The 12081-nt window shown below is 39.7% G+C and overlaps 2 protein-coding genes across 3 annotated transcripts in view; both read right to left on the bottom strand.

Annotated features, from left to right (window-relative positions):
• prozb (protein Z, vitamin K-dependent plasma glycoprotein b) overlaps positions 1-9507 on the bottom strand; it is a 30529-nt gene extending 21022 nt beyond the window's left edge. Inside the window, exons 1-2 of one of the 2 annotated variants that reach the window (XM_016259372.1) lie at positions 9134-9507; positions 8797-8960 (exon numbers count right to left, since the gene is read on the bottom strand). In XM_016259372.1, coding sequence (XP_016114858.1) covers positions 8797-8960; positions 9134-9160 — 191 coding nt within the window. In that variant the 5' untranslated portion in view covers positions 9161-9507. The remainder of the gene's footprint in view (positions 1-8796; positions 8961-9133) is intronic. The other variant, XM_016259371.1, reaches the window with a different exon arrangement.
• Positions 9508-9938: 431 nt separating this feature from the next.
• Positions 9939-12081, bottom strand: part of f10 (coagulation factor X) — an 11972-nt gene continuing 9829 nt past the window's right edge. The window contains exon 8 of the mRNA XM_016259368.1: positions 9939-11268. Within this exon, the coding sequence (XP_016114854.1) occupies positions 10649-11268 (620 nt within the window). The 3' untranslated portion in view covers positions 9939-10648. The remainder of the gene's footprint in view (positions 11269-12081) is intronic.

The following is a 12081-nucleotide window of genomic DNA, read 5'->3' as shown; positions in this document are numbered from 1 at the left end:
TCACAGTGCGTGAGTACCGCATTGAGATGTCTTGGGCTTAAATGGCTTAAAATTACTTTAACGTTTAAACTGACACGACTTAAAACACGTGAGAATGAAAAACTTTCTTGAGAAAGCAGCACTGGCCTGATCGTTAAGATAGTTTTGGGGGGCTAAGGTGACAGATAGGGGGACTGAAACCCACCTAAAAAGGGTTTAGAACCGCCCCTGGTAAAGCGTGCGTAATTATACTGAAACATAAATATATATAACCAGTTTACCTGATTCAGTGTGATGGCTGAGCCTGTTTCTGAGATAACATGCCAATCTGTGGTTGGATTTCTGACACGGCTAATCGTAAATCATCTTACACTGTCAATAAACCTGACCAGGGTTGCCAGGTTTTCACAACAAAACCCGCCTAATTGCTATTCAAAACTACAAAAAGCGGCAAGCAAGTAAAACTGCGGACTTGGCAACACTGATACTCGAGCCAACACTGCTCTAACTGTCGACTAGCAGTTGGGAGTCAGATTGCCCCCTAGTGAATGGCTAAAGATTTGTTAACTCATACTCATAAAGTCTCAAGGGAACATCTCTGAATTAACTGATGATCGCGCGCCTCACAGGTTGAAAACCCCTGGATTAGACTGACCAAAATAAATTTTTAATGTCATTAAATTTCTAGGAGTAGTTCGTTACAGCGTAAAACATGTCACTTCCTGTTGTCAGCAGGTGGCGCTATGACTATAACTGAATATGGGCATGCAGATCCGTTCAGGTCAGGACTCTGATCAAACATATGAAGTTTGGGGCAGATTGGACATTGTATGTCTGAGTTATAGCAACTTCTTTTTTCATGGCGAAACATCAAAATTTGTTAGGCCGCCACAGACACGCCCTTCAATGAAAACTCAAGATCTTCGCAATTTAACATCGCAAAGGCCTTCAGATTACACTGACCAACTTTGGTGTTGATCTGAATAAATCTCTATGAGGAGTTTGTTAAAGTACAACCCCTGAAAATGGAAAATTGCAGAGAATTCAAAATAACCAACTTCCTGTTAAACAGATATGGTTGGAGCAAATCTAATATTGGAGGGTAATGCATTCCACAATCTGGTAGCAGCTACTGAAAAGGCCCGGTCACCCCTACTTTTCAGCTTTGATTTCGGAATACGTAACAATCTCTGATTAGACGACTGGAGAGACACAACTGGATGATGTTCTGTCAGTAAATCCGAAAGGTAAGGAGGGGCCAGACCATTTAAAGATTTAAATACTAAAAGAAGAATTTTTAAATCAACGGTATCGTACAGGCAGCCAGTGCAAAGTGTGTATCACTGGAGTAATGTGGTCCCGTTTTTTTAGTACATGTCAGAAGTCTTGCCGCCGCATTTTGTACCATTTGTAACCGGGATAAAGCTGATTGGCTAATCCCGTAGTACAGTGAATTACAATAGTCTAGCCTCGATGTTAAAAATGTATGAATTATTTTTTCAAAGTTATTAAAAGAGAATATAGGTTTTACTTTAGCTAAAAGACGAAGCTGGAAAAAGCAGGATTTGACCACTGAGTTTATTTGCTTGTCAAATTTTAAACCATCATCAAACACAAAACCCAAGTTCTTTACCCAAGACTTTGCCGGAAGTGTTGAATTACCTAGGGTTATTTGACTAGGAGAATCAGATGAGCCAAAAACTATGATTTCAGTTTTATTCTCATTAAAATTGAGGAAATTTAAAGATAACCAAGCTTTCACGTCAGATAGGCAGGCCCTAAGTGTTTCCAGCCCATCAGTCTTAGGTTTTAAGGGTAAATATACTTGAGTGTCGTCTGCATAGCAGTGGAACGACAACCCATATTTCCTGAAGATAGACCCTAATGGGAGCATATATAGCGTGAAAAGAATGGGAGCTAAAATGGATCCCTGTGGGACACCACAGGAAAGAACGGCAGCCTCCGACGAATATTCCCCAATATTTACACTGAACTTCCCATTTGAAAGATAAGATCTAAACCATTCAAGGGCAGCTCCTTTGATACCAACACAATGCTCCAAGCGAGCAAGAAGGATAGCATGATCTACCGTATCAAAAGCCGCACTCAGATCTAGCAGCACAAGTACGGTAGAATCCCCAGAATTGGCAGCTATTAACACATCATTTAGAACCTTCAGGAGTGCAGTCTCTGTTGAATGATAATTTTTAAAACCTGATTGAAAAAGCTTGAATACCTTATTTTTATCTAGAAAACTCTGCAGTTGTTGCAACACTGTCTTCTCTAAAATCTTTGAAATAAAAGGCAAGTTAGAAACGGGTCTAAAATTAGCCAAAACATTTAAGTCTAAATTTGGTTTCTTTAACAAAGGGCGAACTATAGCATGTTTTAAAGCTTCCGATACCGTGTATGTTTCCAGACATCGATTTATTATGTTTAAAAGATAAGGCCCCACTGCATCGAAAACTTGTTTTAAAAGAAATGGAGGGATGGCATCCATAGAGGAACCTGACAGTTTTAATTGACCCACTATTTCTTGAAGATGGGAGAGAGAAATGGGTTCAAATTGCTGAAACTCCGCCTTACAAGCCATAAAGATAGAAGGATCAAAAGAGGGACAAGATATCTCCAATCTAATGTCACTGATCTTATTCACAAAAAATTTAAGAAAATCATCACACAGGGTCTTTGATACAACAGGATACTCATAAACACATGTGGAACAGTAAAAAGAGTTCTTGGTCTATGGTAATTTTTAGTAATAAGTTTCGTAAAATAACTGGATCTTGCTGCTCTTAAAGCCTTTTGATATTTTAACAATGAGTCCCTTAATATTTCAAAAGAGACCTGAAGCTTATCTGTCTTCCATCTACGCTCTGCTCTTCTGCAAGACTGCCTCAGGGAGCATATGTTATCATCAATCCATGGGTCAACTCTTGGTTTAGATTTTAAGGTCTTTACAGGAGCCACTGCATTTAAAACATTCACACATGTAGAACTGAACTCAGACAAAAGCTCCTCTGCACTTAATTCATACTGGGTTGCATCCATAGCGTGCATAGTATTGCAGAAAGCTAATGAAAAAACTATATTAGTAGCAGAGTTAATTAATCGTGATTTATGGACTTGCTTTTTGAGTTGCAAAGAGTTTGATGATATAGGAATAGAAAACATAACACATTTATGATCAGAAAACCCATTGTCCACAATCTCCAGATCATAAAGAGAAATTCCATATGATAACACAAGATCAAGAGTATGACCACCCTGATGGGTAGGAACATTTACATGATGATCTAAATCAAAAGTATTTATCAACGTAATAAACTCTTTAGCTAAAGGGTCTGTTGTGCAACACACATGTATATTAAAATCACCAAGAATTAACAATTTATCATACTTTGGAACAATTTCATCCAAAAAAATCTGAAATCTCAGGATAGCATGATCTACCGTATCAAAAGCCGCACTCAGATCTAGCAGCACAAGTACGGTACAATCCCCAGAATCGGCAGTTATTAACACATCATTTAGAACCTTCAGGAGTGCAGTCTCTGTTGAATGATAATTTTTAAAACCTGATTGAAAAAGCTTGAATACCTTATTTTTATCTAGAAAACTCTGCAGTTGTTGCAACACTGTCTTCTCTAAAATCTTTGAAATAAAAGGCAAGTTAGAAACGGGTCTAAAATTAGCCAAAACATTTAAGTCTAAATTTGGTTTCTTTAACAAAGGGCGAACTATAGCATGTTTTAAAGCTTCCGATACCGTGTATGTTTCCAGACATCGATTTATTATGTTTAAAAGATAAGGCCCCACTGCATCGAAAACTTGTTTTAAAAGAAATGGAGGGATGGCATCCATAGAGGAACCTGACAGTTTTAATTGACCCACTATTTCTTGAAGATGGGAGAGAGAAATGGGTTCAAATTGCTGAAACTCCGCCTTACAAGCCATAAAGATAGAAGGATCAAAAGAGGGACAAGATATCTCCAATCTAATGTCACTGATCTTATTCACAAAAAATTTAAGAAAATCATCACACAGGGTCTTTGATACAACAGGATACTCATAAACACATGTGGAACAGTAAAAAGAGTTCTTGGTCTATGGTAATTTTTAGTAATAAGTTTTGTAAAATAACTGAATCTTGCTGCTTCTTAAAGCCTTTTGATATTTTAACAATGAGTCCCTTAATATTTCAAAAGAGACCTGAAGCTTATCTGTCTTCCATCTACGCTCTGCTCTTCTGCAAGACTGCCTCAGGGAGCATATGTTATCATCAATCCATGGGTCAACTCTTGGTTTAGATTTTAAGGTCTTTACAGGAGCCACTGCATTTAAAACATTCACACATGTAGAACTGAACTCAGACAAAAGCTCCTCTGCACTTAATTCATACTGGGTTGCATCCATAGCGTGCATAGTATTGCAGAAAGCTAATGAAAAAACTATATTAGTAGCAGAGTTAATTAATCGTGATTTATGGACTTGCTTTTTGAGTTGCAAAGAGTTTGATGATATAGGAATAGAAAACATAACACATTTATGATCAGAAAACCCATTGTCCACAATCTCCAGATCATAAAGAGAAATTCCATATGATAACACAAGATCAAGAGTATGACCACCCTGATGGGTAGGAACATTTACATGATGATCTAAATCAAAAGTATTTATCAACGTAATAAACTCTTTAGCTAAAGGGTCTGTTGTGCAACACACATGTATATTAAAATCACCAAGAATTAACAATTTATCATACTTTGGAACAATTTCATCCAAAAAAATCTGAAATCTCATTTAAGAAGTCTGCATTGTATTTAGGAGGGCAATATAACAAGGCAATCAATAGTGGACTATTTAGTTCAAGTATAAACAGTTGCAAACTTCTGTATTTATTTTGTACTATTTGGCAATGAGAAAGTTTGTCTTTAAAAATAGAAAGTAATCCACTGCCCCTGCCAGTTAAGTGAGGCGAATTTAAAAACAAACAGCTCGAGGGTAAAAGTTCCGAAAGAGGGCTTGAATCACCGATGGTAAGCCAGGTTTCCGTAATACATAAGCAGTCCAACTCACGCGAGGTAAAAAAGTCATTTATAATTAAAGTCTTATTTACCACCGATCTTGAATTTAGTAGACCCATCCTTAACCGAAGCGGATTGTCCGTTAGCTCCTTTGACTGCTGCACCTGAGGAAACGTGCAAAGATGGTTGAAGCACACTCCTCGACGGTAGATTTGTGGAGAGCCATAAACACCAGAGGTCACCGTGGCTGGGACCAGGGGAGCACTCCACTCATATGATAGATCCAGGGAACGCCAGCGAACAGAATAGTCGCCGACCGAACACCTCTCCCGAACCGCACACCAGACTGCAGAGCCAGGTAGGACTTCAGCTGAACAGCACAGCCCCCCGTTTTCCACGTTTCTTCCTCTTTCTCCTCACCGGTAGCGAGCACGGCCATCGCCAAAGATAGTCAGGTATCGATGACAGGAAAGGAGGAGGTGGATAGTATGAGCCATTTGAGTCATAGCCTAGCAAATAGTTTGAACTGGTCCGCAGACTTAAGATAGTTGACCTGTCGCACACTGCGTTACTTTCAAAATAAAACAAAATAAAACAAACAATACAAATACTAGCTTCTGAGACCGACGGCACGCCATGTACACCGGCGCCATCTTGATTCTTCTAAAAGTAATAGTATATGTTAGTAGTGTGGATCTGTCTGCAGTTGTTGGACAGATGATTTTATATCATGTCCTTCTCAGATAACCATATTACTGCACTACAGCTTGAAGTAAAAAAAAAAAAGAGCCTTCCATTCCTTCCCGATCTTCATGTGGAAATTGAGAAGGTTTGGAAAAAATCCATTCTCATCCCGCACCCACAGATTCCAGATACTAGGTATGCCAACATCGAGGGGATGCGTGAGAATGGTTATGAAAAGATGCCCCCTGTTGAAGAGACGCTGGTCTACTATCTCTCTATGGGGGAGATATCTCTTAAAGCTCCCTCCCATCCAAACCCCTTCAGTATACATCTTGTTTGAATGGCAGGGCATATGTGGCAGCAGGTCAGGCTGCAGCCTCGTTGCACACCATGGCGGTGCTTCAGGGATCTGTCTGCAGTTGTTGGACAGATGATTTTATATCATGTCCTTCTCAGATAACCATATTACTGCACTACAGCTTGAAGTAAAAAAAAAAAAGAGCCTTCCATTCCTTCCCGATCTTCATGTGGAAATTGAGAAGGTTTGGAAAAAATCCATTCTCATCCCGCACCCACAGATTCCAGATACTAGGTATGCCAACATCGAGGGGATGCGTGAGAATGGTTATGAAAAGATGCCCCCTGTTGAAGAGACGCTGGTCTACTATCTCTCTATGGGGGAGATATCTCTTAAAGCTCCCTCCCATCCAAACCCCTTCAGTATACATCTTGTTTGAATGGCAGGGCATATGTGGCAGCAGGTCAGGCTGCAGCCTCGTTGCACACCATGGCGGTGCTTCAGGCTTATCAGGCTGATCTGCTGAAAGACCTGGATAAAGGCAGGGTCCATCCCCTGATGAGGTGGCTGAGTTGCGTCACACCACGGATCTTGCTCTATGTGCCAGTAAGCACTGCCATTGGCAGGTCCATGGCGGCCATGGTGGTTATGGAGAGACATCTGTGGGTGAGTCTGGTGGATATTGGGTCGAAAGAGAAGGGCTTTCTTCTTGATGCGCCGGTTTCCCCTTCTGAGCTTTTCGGCACTTCCGTCGAGACGGTGGTCATGAAATTCAAGGAGGCCAAGACAAATTAATCCAAACTTGATGGTTACATCAGTGCAGGTTTACCAATCTTTCTTCATTGGTTTTACATCTGCTCAACTGCCTTTAAATCCTTCATTCCACGAAGGTCCAGGCTTTGGATTTATATCCATGAGCCTGAGTCATGCATGGGAGCCATGGTTGGCGAGTACGATCCATTTTTATCTACTCTACTGCTAGTTCTTGTGTATTTGATGCTAGCCTTGCTCTGCAGTGCTACTCGGACCTGTTCTGTTTTTCTGACTTTTAGGTTTGACCCACCTGCTAACTCAAGACGAGGAGTGCTGTTGACCGATTACAGTGATGGTTTCATTCATCGGTTCTGATTCTTTTGAGGAAGCCTCCCAGCATCAGGTCCCCAGTATAACGCTGCAACCTCAGGACCTGCGGGTCCTTTTGGTGGGCTAGTACTCTTCTGAGCACATGCTTTGCGACATGCTCCCTATACTCTGGCCACGGGACCCATGCTGTCTATTGAGATAGAGGGCATGAGACCGTGTCCAGCTGCACCAGTGGACTGTCTCTTATTGGGCCCTGCTGGGTTACCCCTTCTAATCTAATGCCCTCTTCTGGTTGAGCTGAGAAGTGCTCCCCTCTCTGTGAGGGTTAGCTATGAGTCGCTCCCAGTATGTGCTGTAAGGGCCCGCCTCAGCTTGAGAGCCGAGAGCGCTGCTCCCGAAGGACCCCATTTGCAACAAACTAAGTGTTAGGCCCATCTCTGGTGCCTCCTTGGTCAGTTGCCTTTATGTTGGGACCCTGTTGTTCTCTTAGAAATGTGTGATCCCCTTCTATCTAAAGTATTCTGGTCGCTTCATAAAATTATTGTAGAACCACTGTAGTCACGTCAACTGTTTTATCAATGTCTTTAGTACCTTTATGGATCTTGAAAGTTTGGGTGGTGTTGCTGTCAATGGAGGCCTCTCTGAGCCATCGGATTTGATCAAAAATATCTTAATTTGTGTTCTGAAGATGAATGAAGGTCTTAGGGGTGTGGAACAACATGAGGGTGAGTTAACCTCATGTTGTTAATTACAGAATTTAAATTTTTGGGTGAACTAACCCTTTTAATAACTGCACACTTTACACTGTGACCTTGTAAATGTAGTTTAGATAGAAAATGAAATAAAATAGTTATTGATGATGCTCTCCTCGAATCCTTGCATGTCTTAAGGGTTTCTGCTGGTTTTATGACAGTAAATTTAAGACTTTTAAAGACATTTTAAGACAAAGTAAAGACATTTTAAGGAACAGTGTGTTGTGAAGTCTGACAAATTCCAACAGATCTCCATTATGTTTGAATTAATTTTATGAAAAATAGTTTCTGCTTCATTTTCTATGAAGAATATTTCTGCTCACAAAACACTGACTAGAATGTGGGAATAACTTGCATTATTTAAAAAACATTGTTCTTCCTCAGTATTTTTTTTACTTGTATGCAGTGCAAATCTAAATACATTTATCTGTGAAGCAAAATAACATTAAATAAGTCTTGTTTTCTGAGAAATTGATCAAAGTGAATTGAGTTTATTATTAAAACAAAAACAATATCTGCCAGTGGGCTCAGAAAATTCAAAGGGAATCTTTCATTCCTCATTACATACCATATTCATTTTGCATCTCAAGTAAATGTATCTTGATTTAACGATTAGATGTAAAAACAAGACAAAAATGCTGAGGAAGATATTATTTTTTTGCAGTGCATGCAACATTTAATGTTATGACTTAATGAATTTAAGACTTTCTGCTCTGATTTAAGACCTTAATTTGTGGAAGGGCAAATTAAGATTTTTTTAAGACCCGCAGAAACCCTGGTCTTTTAGAAGCTGTGTTGTATCGAAACAACTTTAGATTACTGAAACGGCATGTTGTTTACATGCAGGTTAGGCATTCATTACCTAGACAATTCAATTATTTTATTAGCACCCCCAACAAATTTGAGTTGCTACTGCCCTGATTATATATACACTGATCAGTGATATGTGTGTGATGATCATCAGATGCCATACTGTCTTCTGGTCGTTCTCAAAGCATTCTCTGGCCTCTTCTTTATTGCATCGCTCCTCAAAGCACTCGCGCTCCAGATTTCCCTGCAGGATCTCCTCCAGCAGAAATGCATTGGCCCTTCTGGAGCGCAGCAGTAGCACACTGGCCCGCTGCCGGGACCGAAACACTAAAACACAGCATGGACTTCAACAAACATCACACTGTGCATGACTTGCAAAATTCACACTTCAATCTCTGTGGTTTGAGGAACACTAGCAGTGAAATGTTCAAATCAAACTGGTTTAAATAGAGCAAAACTCTATAGGTCCAGAGTGACACACAGTTGACAGTCGATCTCACCTGTGTGCTGATCTGCGGATGATACATGATGAGCGATCAGCGTGAAGAACAGCAGCCGACAAATGAGTGATTCCATCGTGATCAATCAGAAGAAGATCCCGATGCCAGTCAGTCACTGATCACAACGATCAGCCGCTTGTCTGTTGCCCCACCCACAGTCAATACGGTCAATAACATAAGCTCATCTCCAAAGAGCGTCTTTCTCAGGATACATGTGTCTCTCTGTCCTGTACATGACTACTAGCCTACATTTAACACAAGCAAGATGTTCAGAATATGACGTCAGCGCTTTCAGCCCATTAACATGCTGTGATTAAACACTGTTAAAAGAGCGAGTCATATTCATTCATTAAAGTGTTTCTGTTTGATGTCTAAATGGTAAATTGCGAAAATTAGATAATGACTGCTGTGTTTGAGAGTCTCTGTGTGCTTAGCACTGTGTATCTGGACTCTAGACTAGACCGTCAACACGACCTCTGAACTCTTCATTCGTGTGTTTGTGAAAACCTCCACATATGCTCTCAGATTAATTTCTCGTCAGGAAACACATTTGACTTTATATGATACGAATATGATAGAAACAGCTTATACAAATCAAGTGTTGTGTTAATTAAAACTGTGAAACATCTCATTTGGATTATAGTCAGCATGAAACGGCATTGACAACCCAGTTTGGTTAGATTGGTTTATGGTTAGAGTAAATTGAAAGATTAAGAAGCCAAACATGTTTTTCTGTAGAATAACATCATCATTGATGAATAATCAACATGAATTAAGACAGTAAATAGTGTTGATTTACATTGACGTCAGACTTCTGAAGCAGCTCTTGTTTTTCTCTGGGTTTTATAAGACGCTGTCAACTTTATTTCTTGTCAGGGAACACATTTGACTTTATATGACACAAATACAATAAAAACAGTTTATAAAATCAAGGGTCATCTTTATAAAAAACTGTGAAATCTCATCTAGATGATAGTCAACAGCATTGACAAACCCTCCATAATGTGACATTTTTCAGACCGAAACAAGATCTAACTAGAAATAACATTACTTTATTAATGAGGATTTTATTATATTGTTCATAACCGGAGCAAGTTATTTTGCGTTCAAGTCCTCCCTGAAAATTCGTATTAATGAGTTGGTAAGTCGTAATTATGTCATCAGGTGCATTCATGTTACTTTGGTCAGAGCAAAATGGCGATGTACCATATAAAATTCAGATTTATTTAACTCCACTTCTAAAACCTTATGAATAAAAATACGCTTTGAGAGTATTTTTCTTTTGTAAGTTGTTATTTGATTTATGTAGGTTCTGCAAATTAAAATAGTAAAATAGTAAAATATTTTCTATCATAATTGTACAAGACAATGGTATTTTATACATGCAACTTAGATTTATTGAAAACATATATAAAATTTAATTCATTTTAACACATTTTCCATCAATACAGATGAGGAATATTAAATTTGGTGAATCAAAATTAATTAAGATAGTAAACGGTGTTGATTTTTACTTCAGACTCTTCGTACGGGTGTCTTCTGAAGCAGCTCTCGCTTTGCTCTGGGTTTTATAGAAGCTTCCATCTGTGGCATGACTTTTGACATGGCATTATGGATCCACATGATGTACTTGGAGACCTGCGTGTAGACGCCGTACTTGCCCTTCTGCGCACATCCTTCACCCCAGCTCACCACACCTGTGACGAACCACGTGTTTTTGTAGCGTGTCACATGTGGCCCGCCGCTATCGCCCTGACACGCGTCTTTCTCCTCTTGGTCGTATCCGGCACAGAACATGCGGTTGGAGATTTTAAACTTACTGGACTCTATACACTTGGCACGGTCGATGTACGGCACCGTTAACTTCTGGAGGATGGTGGACTGAAGGCCACCCTCACGCACGCGACCAAAGCCACTCACCATGCCATACTCCCGACGCATCAGTATGCGCTCTGCGAATTCGCGCTCTGGCAGGCAGGCAGGGATGATGAATTTGGTGAATTTGATGGGCTTGCTGAGCTTGATGAGAGCGATGTCATTGTGGTAGGTGTCAGCCATGTAGTTCTTGTGAATCAGAATCTTGTCTACATCGTGCGTGACCTCTCGACTCTCGTTGACCAGTATGTCAAACTCACCTGACAAGAAGACACAAACAGGAATATCTCATTTGTTTCTCCTAGATAGATGTAAGGGTAGATGGAGACTTTTACTGAATTCTGCATGATGTTTCTCCTGAGAAAAAAGACCCCAGAAATCTCACATATAATCTCATATATATATATATATATATATTCGGTTTTAATTTTAGTTTAGTTTTTGAATTTTATCAATTTTATTATAAGCGGTTTTGAATGTCATAGTTTTTATTTATTTTATTTCAATTTTAGTCTTATTTTTGTACATCAAGATAAACAAAATGAAAATGAGAAATGTTGCCATGGCAACCAGCTGAAATAAAATAACTTTAAGGTTTATATTTTATTTAGTTTCAGTTAAAGGGGTCATATGATGCGATTTCAATTTTTCCTTTCTCTTTGGAGTGTTACAAGCTCTTGGTGCATAAAGAAGATCTGTAAAGTTGCAAAGACTAAAGTCTCAAATCCAAAGAGATATTCTTTATAAAAGTTAAGAGTCAGCCACACCTACCTAAAACGACTTGTTCTAACACGCCCCCACATATCTACGTCACGATGTGGGAAGATTTGCATAAGGCCGCCCAAATGTTCACTCAAAGAAAGAAGGCATAACTTTTATTCTCGCGGTAGTATTGTTGCCGTGTCCTGAAGGTGCTGTGTTTCGTTGTGAAAGCGAAACTACTTTGTTTGGCCTTCCAAAAGTGGACGATATCGCTTCGTCATGCCTGGAGCTGATCCGTGCTGGGCGCTGAGGAAATACTTCAACTTCTTCGCCGGATCGGCTTTCACCGTGAACGAAGCGGAGTCCAGCCC

The sequence above is a fragment of the Sinocyclocheilus grahami genome, unplaced genomic scaffold (assembly GCF_001515645.1).
Source record: "Sinocyclocheilus grahami isolate Dianchi unplaced genomic scaffold, SAMN03320097.WGS_v1.1 scaffold1835.1, whole genome shotgun sequence".
Taxonomy (NCBI): Eukaryota; Metazoa; Chordata; class Actinopteri; order Cypriniformes; family Cyprinidae; genus Sinocyclocheilus; species Sinocyclocheilus grahami.
Note: the sequence above shows the minus strand (reverse complement) of the source record. Positions and strands in the feature narration are given on the sequence as shown.